Source organism: Eleutherodactylus coqui, chromosome 5, assembly GCF_035609145.1.
Source record: "Eleutherodactylus coqui strain aEleCoq1 chromosome 5, aEleCoq1.hap1, whole genome shotgun sequence".
NCBI lineage: Eukaryota > Metazoa > Chordata > Amphibia > Anura > Eleutherodactylidae > Eleutherodactylus > Eleutherodactylus coqui.
The window spans coordinates 35,237,028-35,264,355 of record NC_089841.1 but is presented as its reverse complement, the minus strand read 5'-3'; the positions used below and the strand labels follow the sequence as shown (position 1 = coordinate 35,264,355).

Below are 27,328 nucleotides of genomic sequence, written 5' to 3'. Positions count from 1 at the left end.
GATCAGTATATTAGTGTAGTGTAGGTGTAGTGGGATCAGTATATTAGTGTAGTGTAGGTGTAGTGGGATCAGTATATTAGTGTAGTGTAGGTGTAGTGGGATCAGTATATTAGTGTAGTGTAGTTGTAGTGGGATCAGTACATTAGTGTAGTGTAGTTGTAGTGGGATCAGTACATTAGTGTAGTGTAGGTGTAGTGGGATCAGTACATTAGTGTAGTGTAGATGTAGTGTGATCAGTACATTAGTGTAGTGTAGGTGTAGTGTGATCAGTATATTAGTGTAGTGTAGGTGTAGTGGGATCAGTATATTAGTGTAGTGTAGGTGTAGTGGGATCAGTATATTAGTGTAGTGTAGGTGTAGTGGGATCAGTATATTAGTGTAGTGTAGGTGTAGTGGGATCAGTATATTAGTGTAGTGTAGGTGTAGTGGGATCAGTACATTAGTGTAGCGTAGATGTAGTGGGATCAGTATATTAGTGTAGTGTAGGTGTAGTGGGATCAGTATATTAGTGTAGTGTAGTTGTAGTGGGATCAGTACATTAGTGTAGTGTAGTTGTAGTGGGATCAGTACATTAGTGTAGTGTAGTTGTAGTGGGATCAGTACATTAGTGTAGTGTAGGTGTAATGGGATCAGTATATTAGTGTAGTGTAGTTGTAGTGTGATCAGTATATTAGTGTAGTGTAGGTGTAGTGGGATCAGTATATTAGTGTAGGTGTAGTGGGATCAGTATATTAGTGTAGGTGTAGTGGGATCAGTATATTAGTGTAGTGTAGGTGTAGTGGGATTAGTATATTAGTGTAGTGTAGTGGGATCAGTATATTAGTGTAGTGTAGTGGGATCAGTATATTAGTGTAGTGTAGGTGTAGTGGGATCAGTATATTAGTGTAGTGTAGGTGTAGTGGGATCAGTATATTAGTGTAGTGTAGGTATATTGTGATCAGTATATTAGTGTAGTGTAGGTGTAATGTGATCAGTATATTAGTGTAGTGTAGCTGTAGTGGGATCAGCATATTAGTGTAGTGTAGGTGTAGTGGGATCAGTATATTAGTGGAGTGTAGGTGTAGTGGGATCAGTATATTAGTGGAGTGTAGGTGTAGTGGGATCAGTATATTAGTGTAGTGTAGGTGTAGTGTGATCAGTATATTAGTGTAGTGTAGGTGTAATGGGATCAGTATATTAGTGTAGTGTAGGTGTAATGGGATCAGTATATTAGTGCAGTGTAGATGTAATGTGATCAGTATATTAGTATAGTGTAGGTTTAGTGGGATCAGTATATTAGTGTAGTGTAGGTGTAGTGGGATCAGTATATTAGTGTAGGTGTAGTGGGATCAGTATATTAGTGTAGTGTAGGTGTACTGGGATCAGTATATTAGTGTAGTGTAGGTGTAGTGGGATCAGTATATTAGTGTAGTGTGGGTGTAGTGGGATCAGTATATTAGTGTAGTGTAGGTTTAGTGGGATCAGTACATTAGTGTAGTGTAGTTGTAGTGGGATCAGTACATTAGTGTAGTGTAGTTGTAGTGGGATCAGTACATTAGTGTAGTGTAGTTGTAGTGGGATCAGTACATTAGTGTAGTGTAGGTGTAGTGGGATCAGTACATTAGTGTAGTGTAGGTGTAGTGGGATCAGTATATTAGTGTAGTGTAGGTGTAGTGTGATCAGTATATTAGTGTAGTATAGGTGTAGTGGGATCAGTATATTAGTGTAGTGTAGGTGTAGTGGGATCAGTATATTAGTGTAGGTGTAGTGGGATCAGTATATTAGTGTAGGTGTAGTGGGATCAGTATATTAGTGTAGTGTAGGTGTAGTGGGATTAGTATATTAGTGTAGTGTAGTGGGATCAGTATATTAGTGTAGTGTAGTGGGATCAGTATATTAGTGTAGTGTAGGTGTAGGGGGATCAGTATATTAGTGTAGTGTAGTGGGATCAGTATATTAGTGTAGTGTAGGTGTAGGGGGATCAGTATATTAGTGTAGTGTAGGTGTAGTGGGATCAGTATATTAGTGTAGTGTAGGTATATTGTGATCAGTATATTAGTGTAGTGTAGGTGTAATGTGATCAGTATATTAGTGTAGTGTAGCTGTAGTGGGATCAGCATATTAGTGTAGTGTAGGTGTAGTGGGATCAGTATATTAGTGGAGTGTAGGTGTAGTGGGATCAGTATATTAGTGTAGTGTAGGTGTAGTGGGATCAGTATATTAGTGTAGTGTAGCTGTAGTGGGATCAGTATATTAGTGTAGTGTAGGTGTAATGTGATCAGTATATTAGTGTAGTGTAGGTGTAGTGGGATCAGTATATTAGTGGAGTGTAGCTGTAGTGGGATCAGCATATTAGTGTAGTGTAGGTGTAGTGGGATCAGTATATTAGTGGAGTGTAGGTGTAGTGGGATCAGTATATTAGTGTAGTGTAGCTGTAGTGGGATCAGTATATTAGTGTAGTGTAGGTGTAGTGGGATCAGTATATTAGTGTAGTGTAGGTGTAGTGGGATCAGTATATTAGTGTAGGTGTAGTGGGATCAGTATATTAGTGTAGTGTAGGTGTACTGGGATCAGTATATTAGTGTAGTGTAGGTGTAGTGGGATCAGTATATTAGTGTAGTGTGGGTGTAGTGGGATCAGTATATTAGTGTAGTGTAGGTTTAGTGGGAAAAGTATATTAGTGTAGTGTAGGTGTAGTGTGATCAGTATATTAGAGTAGTGTAGGTTTAGTGGGATCAGTATATTAGTATAGTGTAGGTTTAGTGGGATCAGTATATTAGTGTAGTGTAGGTGTACTGGGGTCAGTATATTAGTGTAGTGTAGGTGTAGTGCGATCAGTATATTAGTGTAGTGTAGGTGTAGTGGGATCAGTATATTAGTGTAGTGTAGGTGTAGTGTGATCAGTATATTAGTGTAGTGTAGTGTAATGTGATCAGTATATTAGTGTAGTGTAGTTGTAGTGTGATCAGTATATTAGTGTAGTGTAGGTGTAGTGGGATCAGTATATTAGTGTAGTGTAGGTGTAGTGGGATCAGTATATTAGTGTAGTGTAGGTGTAGTGGGATCAGTATATTAGTGTAGTGTAGTTGTAGTGGGATCAGTACATTAGTGTAGTGTAGTTGTAGTGGGATCAGTACATTAGTGTAGTGTAGGTGTAGTGGGATCAGTACATTAGTGTAGTGTAGATGTAGTGTGATCAGTACATTAGTGTAGTGTAGGTGTAGTGTGATCAGTATATTAGTGTAGTGTAGGTGTAGTGGGATCAGTATATTAGTGTAGTGTAGGTGTAGTGGGATCAGTATATTAGTGTAGTGTAGGTGTAGTGGGATCAGTATATTAGTGTAGTGTAGGTGTAGTGGGATCAGTACATTAGTGTAGCGTAGGTGTAGTGGGATCAGTATATTAGTGTAGTGTAGGTGTAGTGGGATCAGTATATTAGTGTAGTGTAGTTGTAGTGGGATCAGTACATTAGTGTAGTGTAGTTGTAGTGGGATCAGTACATTAGTGTAGTGTAGTTGTAGTGGGATCAGTACATTAGTGTAGTGTAGGTGTAGTGGGATCAGTACATTAGTGTAGTGTAGGTGTAGTGGGATCAGTATATTAGTGTAGTGTAGGTGTAGTGTGATCAGTATATTAGTGTAGTATAGGTGTAGTGGGATCAGTATATTAGTGTAGTGTAGGTGTAGTGGGATCAGTATATTAGTGTAGGTGTAGTGGGATCAGTATATTAGTGTAGGTGTAGTGGGATCAGTATATTAGTGTAGTGTAGGTGTAGTGGGATTAGTATATTAGTGTAGTGTAGTGGGATCAGTATATTAGTGTAGTGTAGTGGGATCAGTATATTAGTGTAGTGTAGGTGTAGTGGGATCAGTATATTAGTGTAGTGTAGGTGTAGTGGGATCAGTATATTAGTGTAGTGTAGGTATATTGTGATCAGTATATTAGTGTAGTGTAGGTGTAATGTGATCAGTATATTAGTGTAGTGTAGCTGTAGTGGGATCAGCATATTAGTGTAGTGTAGGTGTAGTGGGATCAGTATATTAGTGGAGTGTAGGTGTAGTGGGATCAGTATATTAGTGGAGTGTAGGTGTAGTGGGATCAGTATATTAGTGTAGTGTAGGTGTAGTGTGATCAGTATATTAGTGTAGTGTAGGTGTAATGGGATCAGTATATTAGTGTAGTGTAGGTGTAATGGGATCAGTATATTAGTGCAGTGTAGATGTAATGTGATCAGTATATTAGTATAGTGTAGGTTTAGTGGGATCAGTATATTATTGTAGTGTAGGTGTAGTGGGATCAGTATATTAGTGTAGGTGTAGTGGGATCAGTATATTAGTGTAGTGTAGGTGTACTGGGATCAGTATATTAGTGTAGTGTAGGTGTAGTGGGATCAGTATATTAGTGTAGTGTGGGTGTAGTGGGATCAGTATATTAGTGTAGTGTAGGTTTAGTGGGATCAGTACATTAGTGTAGTGTAGTTGTAGTGGGATCAGTACATTAGTGTAGTGTAGTTGTAGTGGGATCAGTACATTAGTGTAGTGTAGTTGTAGTGGGATCAGTACATTAGTGTAGTGTAGGTGTAGTGGGATCAGTACATTAGTGTAGTGTAGGTGTAGTGGGATCAGTATATTAGTGTAGTGTAGGTGTAGTGGGATCAGTATATTAGTGTAGTGTAGGTGTAGTGTGATCAGTATATTAGTGTAGTATAGGTGTAGTGGGATCAGTATATTAGTGTAGTGTAGGTGTAGTGGGATCAGTATATTAGTGTAGGTGTAGTGGGATCAGTATATTAGTGTAGGTGTAGTGGGATCAGTATATTAGTGTAGTGTAGGTGTAGTGGGATTAGTATATTAGTGTAGTGTAGTGGGATCAGTATATTAGTGTAGTGTAGTGGGATCAGTATATTAGTGTAGTGTAGGTGTAGGGGGATCAGTATATTAGTGTAGTGTAGTGGGATCAGTATATTAGTGTAGTGTAGGTGTAGGGGGATCAGTATATTAGTGTAGTGTAGGTGTAGTGGGATCAGTATATTAGTGTAGTGTAGGTATATTGTGATCAGTATATTAGTGTAGTGTAGGTGTAATGTGATCAGTATATTAGTGTAGTGTAGCTGTAGTGGGATCAGCATATTAGTGTAGTGTAGGTGTAGTGGGATCAGTATATTAGTGGAGTGTAGGTGTAGTGGGATCAGTATATTAGTGTAGTGTAGGTGTAGTGGGATCAGTATATTAGTGTAGTGTAGGTGTAGTGTGATCAGTATATTAGTGTAGTGTAGGTGTAATGGGATCAGTATATTAGTGTAGTGTAGGTGTAATGGGATCAGTATATTAGTGCAGTGTAGATGTAATGTGATCAGTATATTAGTATAGTGTAGGTTTAGTGGGATCAGTATATTAGTGTAGTGTAGGTGTAGTGGGATCAGTATATTAGTGTAGGTGTAGTGGGATCAGTATATTAGTGTAGTGTAGGTGTACTGGGATCAGTATATTAGTGTAGTGTAGGTTTAGTGGGAAAAGTATATTAGTGTAGTGTAGGTGTAGTGTGATCAGTATATTAGAGTAGTGTAGGTTTAGTGGGATCAGTATATTAGTATAGTGTAGGTTTAGTGGGATCAGTATATTAGTGTAGTGTAGGTGTACTGGGATCAGTATATTAGTGTAGTGTAGCTGTAGTGGGATCAGCATATTAGTGTAGTGTAGCTGTAGTGGGATCAGTATATTAGTGTAGTGTAGGTGTAGTGGGATCAGTATATTAGTGTAGTGTAGGTGTAGTGGGATCAGTATATTAGTGTAGTGTAGGTGTAGTGTGATCAGTATATTAGAGTAGTGTAGGTTTAGTGGGATCAGTATATTAGTGTAGTGTAGTTGTAGTGTGATCAGTATATTAGTGTAGTGTACGTGTAGTGGGATCAGTATATTAGTGTAGTGTAGGTGTAGTGGGATCAGTATATTAGTGTAGTGTAGGTGTAGTGGGATCAGTATATTAGTGTAGTGTAGTTGTAGTGGGATCAGTACATTAGTGTAGTGTAGTTGTAGTGGGATCAGTACATTAGTGTAGTGTAGGTGTAGTGGGATCAGTACATTAGTGTAGTGTAGATGTAGTGTGATCAGTATATTAGTGTAGTGTAGGTGTAGTGTGATCAGTATATTAGTGTAGTGTAGGTGTAGTGGGATCAGTATATTAGTGTAGTGTAGGTGTAGTGGGATCAGTATATTAGTGTAGTGTAGTTGTAGTGGGATCAGTACATTAGTGTAGTGTAGGTGTAGTGGGATCAGTATATTAGTGTAGTGTAGGTGTAGTGGGATCAGTATATTAGTGTAGTGTAGTTGTAGTGGGATCAGTACATTAGTGTAGTGTAGTTGTAGTGGGATCAGTACATTAGTGTAGTGTAGTTGTAGTGGGATCAGTACATTAGTGTAGTGTAGTTGTAGTGGGATCAGTACATTAGTGTAGTGTAGTTGTAGTGGGATCAGTACATTAGTGTAGTGTAGGTGTAGTGGGATCAGTACATTAGTGTAGTGTAGGTGTAGTGGGATCAGTACATTAGTGTAGTGTAGGTGTAGTGGGATCAGTATATTAGTGTAGTGTAGGTGTAGTGTGATCAGTATATTAGTGTAGTGTAGGTGTAGTGGGATCAGTATATTAGTGTAGGTGTAGTGGGATCAGTATATTAGTGTAGGTGTAGTGGGATCAGTATATTAGTGTAGTGTAGGTGTAGTGGGATTAGTATATTAGTGTAGTGTAGTGGGATCAGTATATTAGTGTAGTGTAGTGGGATCAGTATATTAGTGTAGTGTAGGTGTAGTGGGATCAGTATATTAGTGTAGTGTAGGTGTAGTGGGATCAGTATATTAGTGTAGTGTAGGTATATTGTGATCAGTATATTAGTGTAGTGTAGGTGTAATGTGATCAGTATATTAGTGTAGTGTAGCTGTAGTGGGATCAGCATATTAGTGTAGTGTAGGTGTAGTGGGATCAGTATATTAGTGGAGTGTAGGTGTAGTGGGATCAGTATATTAGTGGAGTGTAGGTGTAGTGGGATCAGTATATTAGTGTAGTGTAGGTGTAGTGTGATCAGTATATTAGTGTAGTGTAGGTGTAGTGGGATCAGTATATTAGTGTAGTGTAGGTGTAGTGGGATCAGTATATTAGTGTAGTGTAGGTGTAGTGGGATCAGTATATTAGTGTAGTGTAGGTGTAGTGGGATCAGTATATTAGTGTAGTGTAGGTGTAGTGTGATCAGTATATTACTGTAGTGGAGGTGTAGTGTGATCAGTATATTACTGTAGTGTAGTTGTAGTGGGATCAGTACATTAGTGTAGTGTAGTTGTAGTGGGATCAGTACATTAGTGTAATGTAGGTGTAGTGGGATCAGTATATTACTGTAGTGTAGGTGTAGTGTGATCAGTATATTAGTGTAGTGTAGGTGTAGTGGGATCAGTATATTAGTGTAGTGTAGGTGTAGTGGGATCAGTATATTAGTGTAGTGTAGGTGTAGTGGGATCAGTATATTAGTGTAGTGTAGGTGTAGTGTGATCAGTATATTACTGTAGTGGAGGTGTAGTGTGATCAGTATATTACTGTAGTGGAGGTGTAGTGTGATCAGTATATTAGTGTAGTGTAGGTGTAGTGGGATCAGTATATTAGTGTAGTGTAGGTGTAGTGTGATTAGTATATTAGTGTAGTGTAGGTGTAGTGTGATTAGTATATTAGTGTAGTGTAGGTGTAGTGGGATCAGTATATTAGTGTAGTGTAGGTGTAGTGGGATCAGTATATTAGTGTAGTGTAGTTGTAGTGGGATCAGTACATTAGTGTAGTGTAGGTGTAGTGGGATCAGTATATTAGTGTAGTGTAGGTGTAGTGGGATCAGTATATTAGTGTAGTGTAGTTGTAGTGGGATCAGTATATTAGTGTAGTGTAGGTGTAGTGTGATCAGTATATTAGTGTAGTGTAGGTGTAGTGGGATCAGTATATTAGTGTAGTGTAGGTGTAGTGGGATCAGTATATTAGTGTAGTGTAGTTGTAGTGGGATCAGTACATTAGTGTAGTGTAGGTGTAGTGGGATCAGTATATTAGTGTAGTGTAGGTGTAGTGGGATCAGTATATTAGTGTAGTGTAGTTGTAGTGGGATCAGTACATTAGTGTAGTGTAGTTGTAGTGGGATCAGTACATTAGTGTAATGTAGGTGTAGTGGGATCAGTATATTACTGTAGTGTAGGTGTAGTGTGATCAGTATATTACTGTAGTGGAGGTGTAGTGTGATCAGTATATTAGTGTAGTGGAGGTGTAGTGTGATCAGTATATTAGTGTAGTGTAGGTGTAGTGGGATCAGTATATTAGTGTAGTGTAGGTGTAGTGTGATTAGTATATTAGTGTAGTGTAGGTGTAGTGGGATCAGTATATTAGTGTAGTGTAGGTGTAGTGGGATCAGTATATTAGTGTAGTGTAGGTGTAGTGGGATCAGTATATTAGTGTAGTGTAGGTGTAGTGGGATCAGTATATTAGTGTAGTGTAGGTGTAGTGTGATCAGTATATTACTGTAGTGGAGGTGTAGTGTGATCAGTATATTACTGTAGTGGAGGTGTAGTGTGATCAGTATATTAGTGTAGTGTAGGTGTAGTGGGATCAGTATATTAGTGTAGTGTAGGTGTAGTGTGATTAGTATATTAGTGTAGTGTAGGTGTAGTGTGATTAGTATATTAGTGTAGTGTAGGTGTAGTGGGATCAGTATATTAGTGTAGTGTAGGTGTAGTGGGATCAGTATATTAGTGTAGTGTAGGTGTAGTGGGATCAGTATATTAGTGTAGTGTAGGTGTAGTGGGATCAGTATATTAGTGTAGTGTAGGTGTAGTGGGATCAGTATATTAGTGTAGTGTAGTTGTAGTGGGATCAGTACATTAGTGTAGTGTAGTTGTAGTGGGATCAGTACATTAGTGTAATGTAGGTGTAGTGGGATCAGTATATTACTGTAGTGTAGGTGTAGTGTGATCAGTATATTACTGTAGTGGAGGTGTAGTGTGATCAGTATATTAGTGTAGTGGAGGTGTAGTGTGATCAGTATATTAGTGTAGTGTAGGTGTAGTGGGATCAGTATATTAGTGTAGTGTAGGTGTAGTGTGATTAGTATATTAGTGTAGTGTAGGTGTAGTGGGATCAGTATATTAGTGTAGTGTAGGTGTAGTGGGATCAGTATATTAGTGTAGTGTAGGTGTAGTGGGATCAGTATATTAGTGTAGTGTAGGTGTAGTGGGATCAGTATATTAGTGTAGTGTAGGTGTAGTGTGATCAGTATATTACTGTAGTGGAGGTGTAGTGTGATCAGTATATTACTGTAGTGGAGGTGTAGTGTGATCAGTATATTAGTGTAGTGTAGGTGTAGTGGGATCAGTATATTAGTGTAGTGTAGGTGTAGTGTGATTAGTATATTAGTGTAGTGTAGGTGTAGTGTGATTAGTATATTAGTGTAGTGTAGGTGTAGTGGGATCAGTATATTAGTGTAGTGTAGGTGTAGTGGGATCAGTATATTAGTGTAGTGTAGGTGTAGTGGGATCAGTATATTAGTGTAGTGTAGGTGTAGTGGGATCAGTATATTAGTGTAGTGTAGGTGTAGTGGGATCAGTATATTAGTGTAGTGTAGGTGTAGTGGGATCAGTATATTAGTGTAGTGTAGGTGTAGTGGGATCAGTATATTAGTGTAGTGTAGGTGTAGTGGGATCAGTATATTACTGTACTGGGATCAGTATATTAGTGTAGTGTAGGTGTAGTGGGATCAGTATATTAATGTAGTGTGATCAGTACATTAGTGTAGTGTAGGGGTAGTGGGATCTGTATATTAGTGTAGTGTAGCTGTAGTGGGATCAGTATATTAGTGTAGTGTAGGTGTAGAGGGATCCTTATATTAGTGTAGTGTAGCTGTAGTGGGATCAGTATATTAGTGTAGTGTAGGTGTAGTGTGATCAGTATGTAAGTGTAGTGTAGGTGTAGTGTGATCAGTATATTAGTGTAGTGTAGGTGTAGTGGGATCAGTATATTAGTGTAATGTAGGTGTAGTGGGATCATTATATTAGTGTAGTGTAGGTGTAGTGGGATCAGTATATTAGTGTAGTGTAGGTGTAGTGGGATCAGTATATTAGTGTAGGTGTAGTGGGATCAGTACATTAGTGTAGTGTAGGTGTAGTGGGATCAGTACATTAGTGTAGTGTAGGTGTAGTGGGATCAGTATATTAGTGTAGTGTGATCAGTATATTACTGTAGTGTAGGTGTAGTGGGATCAGTATATTAGTGTAATGTAGGTGTAGTGGGATCAGTGTATTAGTGTCGTGTAGGTGTAGTGGGATCAGTATATTAGTGTAGTGTAGGTGTAGTGTGATCAGTACATTAGTGTAGTGTAGGGGTAGTGGGATCAGTATATTAGTGTAGTGTAGGGGTAGTGGGATCAGTATATTAGTGTAGTGTAGGGGTAGTGGGATCAGTATATTAGTGTAGTGTAGGGGTAGTGGGATCAGTATATTAGTGTAGTGTAGGTGTAGTTGGATCAGTGTATTACTGTAGTGTAGGTGTAGTTGGATCAGTGTATTACTGTAGTGTAGGTGTAGTGGGATCAGTGTATTAGTGTAGTGTAGGTGTAGTGGGATCAGTATATTAGTGTAGTGGGATCAGTATATTACTGTAGTGTAGGTGTAGTGGGATCAGTATATTACTGTAGTGTAGGTGTAGTGTGATCAGAATATTAGTGGAGTGTAGGTGTAGTGGGATCAGTATATTAGTGTAGTGTAGTGTAGGTGTAGTGTGATCAGTATATTAGTGTAGTGTAGGTGTAATGGGATCAGTATATTAGTGTAGTGTAGTGTAGGTGTAATGGGATCAGTATATTAGTGTAGTGTAGGTGTAATGGGATCAGTATATTAGTATAGTGTAGGTTTAGTGGGATCAGTATATTATTGTAGTGTAGGTGTAGTGGGATCAGTATATTAGTGTAGTGTAGGTGTAGTGGGATCAGTATATTAGTGTAGTGTAGGTGTAGTGGGATCAGTATATTAGTGTAGTGTAGCTGTAGTGGGATCAGTATATTAGTGTAGTGTAGGTGTAGTGGGATCACTATATTAGTGTAGTGTAGGTTTAGTGGGATCAGTATATTAGTGTAGTGTAGTTGTAGTGGGATCAGTATATTAGTGTAGTGTAGGTGTAGTGGGATCAGTATATTGGTGTAGTATAGGTGTAGTGTGATCAGTATATTAGTGTAGTGTGATCAGTATATTAGTGTAGTGTGAACAGTATATTACTGTAGTGTAGGTGTAGTGGGATCAGTATATTAGTGTAGTGTAGGTGTAGTGTGATCAGTATATTAGTGTAATGTAGGTGTAGTGGGATCAGTATATTAGTGTAGTGTAGGTGTAGTGGGATCAGTATATTAGTGTAGTGGGATCAGTATATTACTGTAGTGTAGGTGTAGTGGGATCAGTATATTACTGTAGTGTAGGTGTAGTGGGATCAGTATATTAGTGTAGTGGAGGTGTAGTGTGATCAGTATATTAGTGTAGTGGAGGTGTAGTGTGATCAGTATATTAGTGTAGTGGAGGTGTAGTGGGATCAGTATATTACTGTAGTGTAGGTGTAGTGGGATCAGTATATTAGTGTAGTGGAGGTGTAGTGTGATCAGTATATTAGTGTAGTGTAGGTGTAGTGGGATCAGTATATTAGTGTAGTGTGATCAGTACATTAGTGTAGTGTAGGGGTAGTGGGATCAGTATATTAGTGTAGTGTAGCTGTAGTGGGATCAGTATATTAGTGTAATGTAGGTGTAGTGGGATCAGTATATTACTGTAGTGTAGGTGTAGTGGGATCAGTATATTAGTGTAGTGTGATCAGTATATTACTGTAGTGTAGGTGTAATGGGATCAGTATATTAGTGTAGTGTAGTGTAGGTGTAATGGGATCAGTATATTAGTGTAGTGTAGGTGTAATGGGATCAGTATATTAGTATAGTGTAGGTTTAGTGGGATCAGTATATTAGTGTAGTGTAGGTGTAGTGGGATCAGTATATTAGTGTAGTGTAGGTGTAGTGGGATCAGTATATTAGTGTAGTGTAGGTGTAGTGGGATCAGTATATTAGTGTAGTGTAGCTGTAGTGGGATCAGTATATTAGTGTAGTGTAGTTGTAGTGGGATCACTATATTAGTGTAGTGTAGGTTTAGTGGGATCAGTATATTAGTGTAGTGTAGTTGTAGTGGGATCAGTATATTAGTGTAGTGTAGGTGTAGTGGGATCAGTATATTGGTGTAGTGTAGGTGTAGTGTGATCAGTATATTAGTGTAGTGTGATCAGTATATTAGTGTAGTGTGAACAGTATATTACTGTAGTGTAGGTGTAGTGGGATCAGTATATTAGTGTAGTGTAGGTGTAGTGTGATCAGTATATTAGTGTAATGTAGGTGTAGTGGGATCATTATATTAGTGTAGTGTAGGTGTAGTGGGATCAGTATATTAGTGTAGTGGGATCAGTATATTACTGTAGTGTAGGTGTAGTGGGATCAGTATATTACTGTAGTGTAGGTGTAGTGGGATCAGTATATTAGTGTAGTGGAGGTGTAGTGTGATCAGTATATTAGTGTAGTGGAGGTGTAGTGTGATCAGTATATTAGTGTAGTGGAGGTGTAGTGGGATCAGTATATTACTGTAGTGTAGGTGTAGTGGGATCAGTATATTAGTGTAGTGGAGGTGTAGTGTGATCAGTATATTAGTGTAGTGTAGGTGTAGTGGGATCAGTATATTAGTGTAGTGTGATCAGTACATTAGTGTAGTGTAGGGGTAGTGGGATCAGTATATTAGTGTAGTGTAGCTGTAGTGGGATCAGTATATTAGTGTAATGTAGGTGTAGTGGGATCAGTATATTACTGTAGTGTAGGTGCAGTGGGATCAGTATATTAGTGTAGTGTGATCAGTATATTACTGTAGTGTAGGTGTAGTGTGATCAGTATAATACTGTAGTGTAGGTGTAGTGTGATCAGTATATTAGTGTAGTGGAGGTGTAGTGTAGTGTAGGTGTAGTGGGATCAGTATATTACTGTAGTGTAGGTGTAGTGGGATCAGTATATTACTGTAGTGTAGGTGTAGTGGGATCAGTATATTACTGTAGTGTAGGTGTAGTGGGATCAGTATATTACTGTAGTGTAGGTGTAGTGGGATCAGTATATTACTGTAGTGTAGGTGTAGTGGGATCAGTATATTACTGTAGTGTAGGTGTAGTGGGATCAGTATATTAGTGTAGGTGTAGTGGGATCAGTATATTAGTGTAGTGGAGGTGTAGTGTGATCAGTATATTAGTGTAGTGGAGGTGTAGTGTGATCAGTATATTAGTGTAGTGGAGGTGTAGTGTGATCAGTATATTAGTGTAGTGTAGGTGTAGTGGGATCAGTACATTAGTGTAGTGTAGGTGTAGTGGGATCAGTATATTAGTGTAGTGTGATCAGTATATTACTGTAGTGTAGGTATAGTGGGATCAGTATATTAGTGTAATGTAGGTGTAGTGGGATCAGTGTATTAGTGTCGTGTAGGTGTAGTGGGATCAGTATATTAGTGTAGTGTAGGTGTAGTGTGATCAGTATATTAGTGTAGTGTGATCAGTACATTAGTGTAGTGTAGGGGTAGTGGGATCAGTATATTAGTGTAGTGTAGGGGTAGTGGGATCAGTATATTAGTGTAGTGTAGGGGTAGTGGGATCAGTGTAGGTGTAGTGTGATCAGTATATTAGTGTAGTGTAGGTGTAGTTGGATCAGTGTATTACTGTAGTGTAGGTGTAGTGGGATCAGTGTATTAGTGTAGTGTAGGTGTAGTGGGATCAGTATATTAGTGTAGTGGGATCAGTATATTACTGTAGTGTAGGTGTAGTGGGATCAGTATATTACTGTAGTGTAGGTGTAGTGTGATCAGTATATTAATGTAGTGGAGGTGTAGTGTGATCAGTATATTAGTGTAGTGGAGGTGTAGTGTGATCAGTATATTAGTGTAGTGGAGGTGTAGTGTGATCAGTATATTAGTGTAGTGGAGGTGTAGTGTGATCAGTATATTAGTGTAGTGGAGGTGTAGTGGGATCAGTATATTACTGTAGTGTAGGTGTAGTGGGATCAGTATATTAGTGTAGTGGAGGTGTAGTGTGATCAGTATATTAGTGTAGTGTAGGTGTAGTGGGATCAGTATATTAGTGTAGTGTAGGTGTAGTGGGATCAGTATATTAGTGTAGTGTGATCAGTATATTACTGTAGTGTAGGTGTAGTGTGATCAGTATAATACTGTAGTGTAGGTGTAGTGTGATCAGTATATTAGTGTAGTGGAGGTGTAGTGTGATCAGTATATTAGTGTAGTGGAGGTGTAGTGTGATCAGTATATTAGTGTAGTGTAGGTGTAGTGGGATCAGTATATTACTGTAGTGTAGGTGTAGTGGGATCAGTATATTAGTGTACTGGAGGTGTAGTGTGATCAGTATATTAGTGTAGTGGAGGTGTAGTGTGATCAGTATATTAGTGTAGTGTAGGTGTCGTGGGATCAGTATATTAGTGTAGTGTAGGTGTAGTGTGATCAGTATATTAGTGTAGTGTGATCAGTACATTAGTGTAGTGTAGGGGTAGTGGGATCAGTATATTAGTGTAGTGTAGCTGTAGTGGGATCAGTATATTAGTGTAGTGTAGGTGTAGAGGGATCCTTATATTAGTGTAGTGTAGCTGTAGTGGGATCAGTATATTAGTGTAGTGTAGGTGTAGTGTGATCAGTATATTAGTGTAGTGTAGGTGTAGTGGGATCAGTATATTAGTGTAGTGTAGTGTAGCTGTAGTGGGATCAGCATATTAGTGTAGTGTAGCTGTAGTGGGATCAGCATATTAGTGTAGTGTAACTGTAGTGGGATCAGTATATTAGTGTAGTGTAGGTGTAGAGGGATCCTTATATAAGTGTAGTGTAGCTGTAGTGGGATCAGTACATTAGTGTAGTGTAGGTGTAGTGGGATCAGTACATTAGTGTAGTGTAGGTGTAGTGGGATCAGTTCATTAGTGTAGTGTAGTTGTAATGGGATCAGTATATTAGTATAGTGTAGGAATAGTGGGATCAGTATATTAGTGTAGTGTAGGTGTAGTGGGATCAGTATATTAGTGTGTAGATGTATTGTTATCAGTATATTAGTGTAGTGTAGGTGTAGTGGGATCCTTATATTAGTGTAGTGTAGTTGTAGTGGGATCAGTATATTAGTGTAGTGTAGGAATAGTGGGATCAGTATATTAGTGTAGGTGTAGTGGAATCAGTGTATTAGTGTGTAGATGTATTGTTATCAGTATATTAGTGTAGGGTAGGTGTAGTGGGATCAGTATATTAGTGCAGGTGTAGTGGCATCAGTATATTAGTGTAGAGTAGGTGTAGTGGGATCTGTATATTAGTGTAGGGTAGGTGTAGTGGGCTTAGTATATTAGTGTAGTGTAGGTGTAATGTGATCAGTATATTAGTGTAGTGTAGGTGTAATGTGATCAGTATATTAGTGTAGTGTAGGTGTAGTGGGATCAGTATATTAGTATAGTGTAGGTGTAGTAGGATCAGTATATTAGTGTAGTGTAGGTGTAGTGAGATGAGTATATTAGTGTAGTGTAGATGTAATGTGATCAGTATATTAGTGTAGTGTAGGTGTAGTGTGATCAGTATATTAGTGTAGTGGGATCAGTATATTATTGTTGTGTAGGTGTAGTGGGATCAGTATATTAGTGTAGAGTAAGTGTAATGGGATCAGTATATTAGTGTAGTGAAGGTGTAGTGGGATCAGTGTATTAGTGTAGTGTAGGTGTAGTGGGATCAGTATATTAGTGTAGAGAAGGTGTAGTGGGATCAGCATATTAGTGTAGTGTAGCTGTAGTGGGATCAGTATATTAGTGTAGTGTAGGTGTAGAGGGATCCTTATATTAGTGTAGTGTAGCTGTAGTGGGATCAGTATATTAGTGTAGTGGAGGTGTAGTGTGATCAGTATATTAGTGTAGTGGAGGTGTAGTGTGATCAGTATATTAGTGTAGTGTAGGTGTAGTGTGATCAGTATATTAATGTAGTGTAGGTGTAGTGTGATCAGTATATTATTGTAGTGTAGGTGTAGTGGGATCAGTATATTAGTGTAGTGTAGGTATAGTGGGATCAGTATATTAGTGTAGTGTAGGTGTAGTGGAATCAGTACATAAGTGTAGTGTAGGTGTAGTTGGATCAGTACATTAGTGTAGTTTAGGTGTAGTGGGATCAGTACATTAGTGTAGTGTAGGTGTAGTGGGATCAGTATATTAGTGTAGTGTAGGTGTAGTGGGATCAGTATATTAGTGTAGTGTAGGTAAAGTGGGATCAGTATATTAGTGTAGTGTAGGTGTAGTGGGATCAGTATATTAGTGTAGTGTAGGTGTAGTGGGATCAGTATATTAGTATAGTGTAGGTGTAGTGAGATCAGTATATTAGTGTAGTGTAGATGTAATGTGATCAGTATATTAGTGTAGTGTAGGTGTAGTGGGATCAGTATATTAGTGTAGTGTAGGTGTAGTGGGATCAGTATATTAGTGTAGTGTAGGTAAAGTGGGATCAGTATATTAGTGTAGTGTAGGTGTAGTGGGATCAGTATATTAGTGTAGTGTAGGTGTAGTGGGATCAGTATATTAGTATAGTGTAGGTGTAGTGAGATCAGTATATTAGTGTAGTGTAGATGTAATGTGATCAGTATATTAGTGTAGTGTAGGTGTAGTGTGATCACTATATTAGTGTAGTGAAGGTGTAGTGGGATCAGTAAATTATTGTAGTGTAGGTGTAGTGGGATCAGTATATTAGTGTAGAGTAGGTGTAGTGGGATCAGTATATTAGTGTAGTGAAGGTGTACTGGGATCAGTGTATTAGTGTAGTGTAGGTGTAGTGGGATCAGTATATTAGAGTAGTGTAGGTGTAGTGGGATCAGTATGTTAGTATAGTGTAGGTGTAGTGGGATCAGTATATTAGTATAGTGTAGGTGTAGTGGGATCAGTATATTAGTGTAGTGTAGGTGTAGTGGGATCAGTATATTAGTGTAGTGTAGGTGTAGTGGGATCAGTATATTAGTGTAGTGTAGGTGTAGTGGGATCAGTATATTAGTGTAGTGTAGGTGTAGTGGGATCAGTATATTAGTGTAGTGTAGGTGTAGTGGGATCAGTATATTAGTGTAGTGTAGGTGTAGTGGGATCAGTATATTAGTGTAGTGTAGGTGTAGTGGGATCAGTATATTAGTGTAGTGTAGGTGTAGTGTGATCAGTATATTAGTGTAGTGTAGGTGTAGTGGGATCAGTATATTAGTGTAGTGTAGGTGTAGTGGGATCAGTATATTAGTGTAGGTGTAGTGAGATCAGTATATTAGTGTAGATGTAATGTGATCAGTATATTAGTGTAGTGTAGGTGTAGTGTAATCAGTATATTAGTGTAGTGAAGGTGTAGTGGAATCAGTATATTATTGTAGTGTAGGTGTAGTGGGATCAGTATATTAGTGTAGAGTAGGTGTAGTGGGATCAGTATATTAGTGTAGTGTACGTGTAGTGTGATCAGTATATTAGTGTAGTGGGATCAGTATATTAGTGTAGTGTAGGTGTATTGTGATCAGTATATTAGTGTAGTGTAGGTGTAGTGGGATCAGTATATTAGTGTAGTGTAGATGTAGTGGGATAAATATATTAGTGTAGGTGTAGTGGGATCAGTATATTAGTGTAGTGTGATCAGTATATTAGTGTAGTGTAAGTGTAGTGTAGGTGTAGTGTGATCAGTATATTAGTGTAGTGTAGGTGTAGTGGGATCAGTATATTAGTGTAGTGTAGGTGTAGTGGGATCAGTATATTAGTGTAGATGTAGTGGGATCAGTATATTAGTGTAGGTGTAGTGGGATCAGTATATTAGTGTAGTGTAAGTGTAGTGTGATTAGTATATTAGTGTAGTGTATGTGTAGTGTGATTAGTATATTAGTGTAGTGTAGGTGTAGTGTGATCAGTATATTGTAGGGTAATCACTGTGACAACCAAGGCTCTTCGAGCAATTTAAACTATTTGTCACTGAAAGTGCCTGAAACTAAAATATAACCTTTATTAATATTAATGATAAAAAACCAATACTGCTAAGGCAGGATGGTTCCGACCTAAACGGACACAAAATGACAGACAACCATACAAAACAACCACAAAATTAATTGCCTATGGGATTAGCGCAATTTGCTTAAGTAATTAGAATGACTCAAATACAGAATTTTAATATATTATTTAAATGGATAATGATAAGAGGGGCTACCAGATAAGGTGGTGACCGTAGCGGGCCGTTATCAGGTATACAAGGGACCAGAAAGTGGTAGCGCCTACTGAGATAACTCCATGTTGTTATGCATTAATAAGAACATGCCTATTGATGGAAAGACACTGTTCCAAAACAACTAGAGAGCGTCACTCATAAAACCCTAAGTGGTGGATAATGACAATTAGATCATCCACACTAGACAAATATTATACTAGTACACTCGCTTATGGGAGCACTGTACTGAGTCCGTAACCTTATTTGTTACTAGACTTATTCACTTCCCCATAGGGTCATCGATCTGACAAGACCCAGTTCTTAAATTAGGTCAAAGTCTGTATCATCGGAAACAGGCTAGAAGGCTGGACTTGTAATGACAATTAAGTCAGGAGAAGTCCAAGCTACTTATAATATATGTCAATTCGCAAAATTGCGAATTTGATGAACATATAAATAGTTAGCTGAAATCCAATGTGGACCAGGGCGAACAAGATCGTCCGTAATCGTCTAATCGTCAACGCGTTTCCGCAGCGCAAGACAGATTATTTGGCGCGCTGCTTCATCAGGACGAAAATAAGACTGAATGATGCCCAAAAATTGTGCGATGCCAATCAACTGCACACAATTTTTGTTGCAATGGGTTCGAATAGCAAACAGCAGTTGCACAAAAATTGCGCGTAAGAACTGGTTTTTTAATGCGCCAATGTAAGAAGGCTGGTAGATTAATTGCACATTATATAAAAGCAAATAGAATGGTTTTTAGTGTAGTGTAATTAATAACACTGCTTTACACTAAACAGACGACTGTGGAGGCTGATTTACACAAACAGATTGATTTGCGATTATAATGCAATCAATCTTGTTGCCTTACACTAGACAGTCGACTGTAAAGGCAACCCGATTGGTTTGCAAATAGTGCAATTGACCATGCTGTTTTATAATGAACAGACAGCTGACATAGCAATCCTTATGTTAGATAGGTCCATTAATTGAACACTATTGAACAAACATAGGTGCTAGTGATTAAACAGTCTGAACGCCTGATACTTGGCGTTTATTGTCCCAGACTGACAAAAGAGCCAGGGAGGTCAATTAGAAATTGTGATGATAAATTTTCTAACCTGGCTAAAGTACAATACGGTCCTAGATGGTGACCGCTATCTAAACTACACTACCAGCCCCTGTGAGGCATTATTTCAAACTGACAGACCTGGTCAGGTGGGATCAGTATATTAGTGTAGTGTAGGTGTAGTGGGATCAGTATATTAGTGTAGTGTAGGTGTAGTGTGATCTGTATATTAGTGTAGTGTAGGTGTAGTGGGATCAGTATATTAGTGTAGTGTAGGTGTAGTGGGATCACTTGCTGTACTTGCTGTCCGACTCTGCCAGTGGAGGTCTGTATGTCCCCTCATGTCAGGTCATTGGGGGAAGGGAGGATTAACCCCTTCAGGGCTGCTTGGTGAGGGAATTATTAATACCACCATCTTCCTCCTCAGGAATCTTCTGGCAGCCGATGATAGCACCATCTTTCTGCTGTGTCCTTATAGTGTAGCTCTGTCCCAGGCAGGTCGCAGGCGCGTGGCTCTGCCCCTGGTAGGTCACAAGCGTGCGGCTCTGCCCCACGTAGGTCGCAGGCGCGCGGCTCTGCCCCACGTAGGTCGCAGGCGCGCGGCTCTGCCCCACGTAGGTCGCAGGCGTGCGGCTCTGCCCCACGTAGGTCGCAGGCGCGCGGCTCTGCCCCACGTAGGTCGCAGGCGCGCGGCTCTGCCCCACGTAGGTCGCAGGCGCGCGGCTCTGCCCCACGTAGGTCGCAGGCGCGTGGCTCTGCCCCACGTAGGTCGCAGGCGCGCGGCTCTGCCCCACGTAGGTCGCAAGCGCGCGGCTCTGCCCTACTTGCTTCAGACATAACCCAACCCTGTGCCCCTCCAGTGACGCCTGCGTACCTGTCCAGCGTCTTCTATTCTGTACTGCGGATGTGCCGGTATGTTAGTGCAGTGTAGGTTTAGTGTGAATAGTATATTGTTGGAGTGGGATCAGTATATTACGGTAGTGTAGGTGTAGTGTGATAAGTATATTAGTGTAGTGTAGGTGTAGAGGGATCCTTATATTAGTGTAGATGTAATGGGATCAGTATATTAGTGTAGTGTAGTGTAGTGGGATCAGTATATTAGTGTAGTGTAGGTGTGGTGTGATAAGTATATTAGTGTAGTGTAGGTGTAGTGTGATCAGTATATTAGTGTAGATGTAATGGGATCAGTATATTAGTTTAGTGTAGGTGTATTGGGATAAGTATATTAGTGTAGTGTAGGTATAGTGTAGGTGTATTGGGATCAGTATATTAGTGTAGTGTAGGTGTAGTGGGATCAGTATATTAGTGTAGTGTAGGTGTAGTGGGATCAGTATATTGGTGTAGTGGGATCAGTGCATTGGTGTAGTGGGATCAGTATATTAGTGTAGTGTAGGTGTAGTGGGATCAGTATATTAGGGTAGTGTAGGTGTAGTGGAATCAGTATATTAGTGTAGTGTAGGTGTAGTGTGATCAGTATATTAGTGTAGTGTAGGTGTAGTGTGATCAGTATATTAGTGTAGTGTAGGAGTAGTGGGATCATTATATTGATGTAGTGTAGGTGTAGTGGGATCAGTATTTTAGTGTAATGTAGGTGTAGTGTGATCAGTAGGTTAGTGTAGTGTAGATATAGTGTGATCAGTATATTAGTGTAGTAGGATCAGTATATTAGTGAAGGTGTAGTGGGATCAGTATATTAGTCTAATGTAGATGTAGTGTGATCAGTATTTTAGTGTAGTGTAGATATAGTGTGATCACTATATTAGTGTAGTAGGATCAGTATATTAGTGTAGTGTAGATGTAATGTGATCAGTATATTAGTGTAGTGTAGGTGTAATGGGATCATTATATTAGTGTAGTATGATCAGTATATTAGTGTAGTGTAGGTGTAATGGGATCAGTATATTAGTGTAGTGTAGGTGTAGTGGGATCAGCATATTAGTGTAGTGTAGGTGTAGTGTGATCAGTATATTAGTAGAGTGGAGGTGTAGTGGGATCAAAATATTAGTGTAGTGTAGGTGTAGTGGGATCAGTATATTAGTGTAGTGTAGATATGATCAGTATATTAGTGTAGTGTAGGTGTAGTGGGATCAGTATATTAGTGTAGTGTAGGTGTAATGTGATCAGTATATTAGTGTAGTGTAGTGGGATCACTATATTAGTGTAGTGTGAACAGTATATTAGTGTAGGTGTAGTGTGCTCAGTGCATTGGTGTAGTAGGATCAGTATATTAGTGTAGTGTAGGTGTAGTGTGATCAGTGTATTAGTGTAGTGTATGTGTAGTGGGATCAGTATATTAGTGTAGTGTGATCAGTACATTAGTGTAGTGTAGGTGTAGTGTGATCAGTACATTAGTGTAGTGTAGGTGTAGTGTGATCAGTGTATTAGTGTAGTGTATGTGTAGTGGGATCAGTACATTAGTGTAGTGTAGGTGTAGTGGGATCAGTGTATTAGTGTAGTGTGATCAGTACATTAGTGTAGTGTAGGTGTAGTGTGATCAGTACATTAGTGTAGTGTAGGTGTAGTGTGATCAGTGTATTAGTGTAGTGTATGTGTAGTGGGATCAGTACATTAGTGTAGTGTAGGTGTAGTGTGATCAGTGTATTAGTGTACTCTAGGTGTAGTGTGATCAGTATATTTGTGTAGTGTAGGTGTGGTGTGATCAGTTTATTAGTGTAGTGTAGGTGTAGTGTGATCAGTATATTAGTGTAGTGTAGGTGTAGTGGGATAAGTATATTAGTGTAGTGTAGATATAGTGTGATCAGTATATTAGTGTAGTGTAGATATAGTGTGATCAGTATATTAGTGTAGTGTAGGTGGAGTGGGATCAGTATATTAGTGTAGTGTAGATATAGTGCGATCAGTATATTAGTGTAGTGTAGGTGGAGCATGATCAGTATATTAGTGTAGTGTAGATGTAATGGAATCAGTATCTTAGTGTAGTATAGGTGTAGTGGGATCAGCATATTAGTGTAGTGTAGGTGTAGGGTGATCATTATATTAGTGTAGTGTAGGTGTAGTGTGATCATTATATTAGTGTAGGTGTAGTGTGATCAGTAGATTAGTGTGGTGTAGATGTAATGTGATCAGTATATTAGTGTAGTGTAGGTGTAGTGGGATCAGTATATTAGTGTAGTGTAGGTGTAGTGGGATCAGTATATTAGTGTAGTGCAGGTGTAGTGGGATCAGTATATTAGTGTAGTGTAGGTGTAGTGGGATCAGTATATTAGTGTAGTGTAGATGTAATGTGATCAGTATATTAGTGTAGTGTAGGTGTAGTGGGATCAGTATATTAGTGTAGTGTAGGTGTAGTGTGATCAGTATATTAGTGTAGTGTAGGTGTTTTGGGATCACTATATTAGTGTAGTGTAGGTATAGTGGGATCAGTACATTAGTGTAGTGTAGGTGCAGTGTGTTCAGTATATTAGTGTAGTGTAGGTGTAGTGTGATCAGTATATTAGTGTAGTGTAGGTGTAGTGGGATCAGTATATTAGTGTAGTGTAGGTATAGTGTGATCAGTATATTGGTGTAGTGTAGGTGTAGTGTGATCAGTATATTAGTGTAGTGTAGGTGTAGTGGGATCAGAATATTGGTGTAGTGTAGGTGTAGTGTGATCAGTATATTAGTGTAGTGTAGGTGTAGTGGGATCAGTATATTAGTGTAGTGGGATCAGTATATTAGTGTAGTGTAGGTGTAGTGGGATCAGTATATTAGTGTAGTGTGATCAGTATATTAGTGTAGTGTAGGTGTAGTGGGATCAGTATATTACTGTGATGTAGGTGTAGTGTAATATGATTATTATTGTAGTGTGTAGATATATGGGGATGCATGTTGCAGGACACTTGTGAAACAATGACGGCAATATATTTAATTTCCATTCGTCATTCAATAGGAAAGTTATTAGGAAGTTACAAAAAAACTAGCTGGCAAAAAAAAATTATTATATTCTCCCCTCTTTGCTGCTCAGTCGTGTCCTCCGTCTGGTTCGCCATTGAAGAATGGCTGTGTGCTGCGTGGGATTGGCTGAGCGCTCTGCCAATTAGCATAGTCTATTCAGTAGGCAGGGATTTTTAAATCCCTGCCTGCTGAATGGGCTTCACAGCAGTCCCGGGGAGCCAGCCGGAGGAAGCGCCAGAGCGGCGGAGAGGTAAGTAAATAGTTTTTCTTTTTTTCACCAGCCAGGGATGATTTTCAGAGAGAGGTGATTTTCAGCTAGGGATGATTTTCAAGCCATTCCCCAAAAATTATTGTTGCGGGGGTTGCCTGAAAAACCACTGCTTTCAATTGGGCCGCAGCAGCACTGATCCCATTGAAAGCAATGGGATAGCATCCTGGACTTCTGCCACAGCTGTGATAGAGGACTCCTTCATCCCCACAGTGACCGCCGAGATGAAGGAAACCTCTGCCATAGCTGTGGCAGAAGTCTGCGAATACTCATTATGTTTTCAATGGGGCTGGTGTTGCGCGGTAAGGCGTGTATTTTTACTCGCTCACAGCGCAAAAAAAAAAATATCGCTAGTGGGTCGGCAGGCACCCTTAGGATGGAAAAGGGAGGTTTTTTGTTGCATGTATTTAAGGCTTCATAAAACTCCTAATAGGTTCCCTTTAATATCTACTCAAAGGGGTTTTCCCAAAATGTGCTTAACTATCATTCTATCATCCTTGGTTGCTGCTGACCAGGACATGTGACTGTGGCAGCCAATCACTGGCCACAGCAGTGAGCTTTTATAGTCAGTGATTGGCTGCAGCAGTCACATGTCCTGGTCAGCAGCAACCAGGAAGTACACAGGGGTTTGTAAGTAATTTTAAGTAATGGGATAACTCCTTCCCGCTACAGGGCAAACATTTATGTTCTTAAGCATTGGGGTATGTATGGCAGAACATCGTGTGGCAATCTCCCATCTCCCGGGTGCCGGCTGTTTCTGACAGCCAGCTGATTAAAGCGGCTAACCCTTTAAATGCCGCTGTCAATTGTGAGATTGCAGGGAGCTGTACAGGTGTCATGGCAGAATGCCCATGAAGCTGTCCCCATAGGATAGCCTGATAGACTGCCTGGCGAACGCAGTATGATGTAAGGCTATGGCAGGTTGTTGTCCCCTATGGGGACTAAAGATAAAGTAAAAACAAGATCAATAAAGTTTTACTAATTGTAGAAAAAAAAAGCAATTAAAGTTTAAATCACCACCGTTTTGCCATATTTATAATAAAGGAATCTAAATCATAAATTAAAAATACATATTTGGTATCGCTGCATAAAAGTCTGATCAATCAAATTAATGCCTTATTTACCCTGCACGGTGAACGTCATCAGAAAAAAAAATAACACCAGAAATGCATTTTTTTGGTCATCGTGTCTCCAAGAAACAATGAAATAAAAAGCTATTAAAAAGTCGTATGTATTACAAAATAGTACCAACAGAAACTACAGGATGTCCTGCAAAAAATGAGCCCTCGCACAACTATGTGGATGGAAAAATAAAAATGTTATTGGGCGCAGAAGATGACGGCAGAAAATAATTTAAAAAAATTTAATGTACAATATGTGAAAACCAATAAAAGTAGTACGGCAAAAAAAAAAAGTTTTGTATCCTAGTAATTGTACTGACCCATATGATTAAATTATCGTGTCATTTTTAATGCCGTAGAAACAAGACGCACCGAAAAATGTTGGAATGTCATTTTTTTTTTCCCTTTTACTACACTTAGATTTTTTTTACAGTTTTTCAGTACATTATATGGTACATTAAATAGAAGCATTGAAAACTACAACTCGTCCCGCAAAAAGCAAGCCCTCATACAGCGACGTCGATGGATAAATAAAGGAGTTACAATTTTTTTTAAAGGGGGGGTGGAGGAAAAAATGAAAGCGGAAAAAAAGGCCATGTCCATAAGTGGTTAAATGTTTCCTATTATTATCACCAGTAAATGTATTTTTATGTTGCTGTTTTTTGTGGTTTTTATATTTGTTCATATTTTCTCCATTCAGAACCCTATGTGTGAATTCATTAAAGATGGAGGAAGACAGAAAGAAGATGGCAGAAAGTGTATTAAGAGTCACCTTAGAGATACTCTTCCAGCTTACTGGAGAGGTGAGTGATTCTGATGATGTCACATTATATCATTCTAATCTATGGTAATAGCAAATTATGTCACTGGAGAGGAGATGGAATCTAGAAATGTCTGTAGCATAGGCATACTGTTAAGGGTCACAGTGGTGACCAGGCCCCTGCGCTGAGGGAGCCCAGAGGCCACCTTCTGCCATATACAAATGCACATTCAGTGCATTACCAGCTGGTTGCACTGTCGGCCGCACCGCAGGAAACACGCAGTCAGCAGTGCGACTAGCCTGAGAGAAAGCTGAAGAAGAAAAGAGGAAAAGGGAGGCAGACATCGTACTGAGTGAGCGGAGCCGGATGATGATGTCATCACCCTGCTGCTCCTGCATACACATTGTACAGCGGCCACATCTGCCTGCCCTGCTGCTCTCCTCACACAGAGAAGTGGTCTGGCCAGGGTATGCATGTATCTATTGTAGCAACGCAGGGGGACACACTTGAGGCCAGACTGAAAAAACTTCAACAGAGGGAGATTGATAGCCTATTATCGCAGATAGCAAAATTGGAGCAAACATCAAAATTGTCACATACCATAAAGGTACAGGAGGAACTGACTTCCAAGAGACGAGACCTTAAACATCTATTGGAGGTAAGGTTCAACAAGAGACACCTCTTCCTGAAGCAGACTGTGTATTTGCATGGAAATAAGGGGAGCAGGTTTATGACAGCCATGCTCAAAAAATCAAGGTCACGGAATTTCATTAGCTCGGTCAAAAACCAAACAGGAACCAAGGTTACCTCATCCCAGGAAATAGCTAAAGCTTTCCAGCACTTTTATTCGCAACTATACAATCTAAGAGGAGGGGAAGGAGCGACCGAGCAAGGGGCCCTCAAAAAGAGAATTGATCTATTCTTGAGCACAGTCAAATTACCAAAATCAGGGGATGAGGTCTCACAGACCCTGCTGTCCCAAGCGACAGATCAGGAAGTTGAAGATTTAATCACTTCGAGTCCATCGGGTAAATCCCCAGGGCCTGATGGCCTATCATCGGCTTATTACAAAACCTTCAAAACATCACTAGCCCCAAGACTAAAAGAACTATTTAACTCCCTACTACAAGGAAGTAGATTACCCACACAAGCACAGGAAGCCCACATAATACTCATCCATAAGGACAACAAGGATCCAGAAGCATGCGCTAGTTACAGACCCATATCTTTAATTAATTTGGACGTAAAACTGTGGGCCAAATTTTTATCTAAGAGAATGGAGGACCTTATCCCTTCTCTGATAAATAGGGAGCAGACAGGTTTCATTAGAGGCAGGGAAGGAAAAGAAAACTGCTACAGACTGCTTCATGCGGTCAGATACGCACAATCAAAAAAGATCCCAATGTTATTGATAGGAACAGACGCTGAAAAAGCGTTCGACCGAGTCAACTGGTTGTATATGAAGATCGCTCTAGAGAAATTTAATTTCCCCCCAGCATTCATATCTGCAATATTTGCATTATATAGTAACCCGCATGCAAGATTGAGTATTAACAATACCCTCTCCCCCACCTTTGACATTCGGAATGGCACCCGCCAAGGGTGTCCACTTTCCGCGACGCTGTTCGTGCTAGCTTTGGAACCCCTTCTACAAAAAGTGAGATCTCACCCAGGAATAAAAGGGATCTCTGTCGGGCCGCACTCGCTCCAGCTGGCCGCGTTTGCGGACGATATTATGTTCCTGCTCACGGAACCGGAAAAAGGGATCTCGAACCTAATATCACTTTTAGAGAAATTTGGAGAAATCTCAGATTTTAAGGTCAACTACTCCAAATCCAACATACTAAACGTCTCAGTCCCAAAGGCCAGCAGTGAATCATTAAAAGCTAATCCACCATTCGTGTGGTCCGAATCCTCCATAGATTACCTAGGCATAA

At 39.5% G+C, this 27,328-nt stretch overlaps 1 protein-coding gene across 1 annotated transcript in view; it reads left to right on the top strand.

Moving 5' to 3' along the window:
• LOC136629147 (oocyte zinc finger protein XlCOF7.1-like) overlaps positions 1-27,328 on the top strand; it is a 43,637-nt gene that overhangs the window by 8,873 nt on the left and 7,436 nt on the right. Inside the window, exon 2 of the mRNA XM_066605298.1 lies at positions 25,331-25,433. Within this exon, the coding sequence (XP_066461395.1) occupies positions 25,356-25,433 (78 nt within the window). The 5' untranslated portion in view covers positions 25,331-25,355. The remainder of the gene's footprint in view (positions 1-25,330; positions 25,434-27,328) is intronic.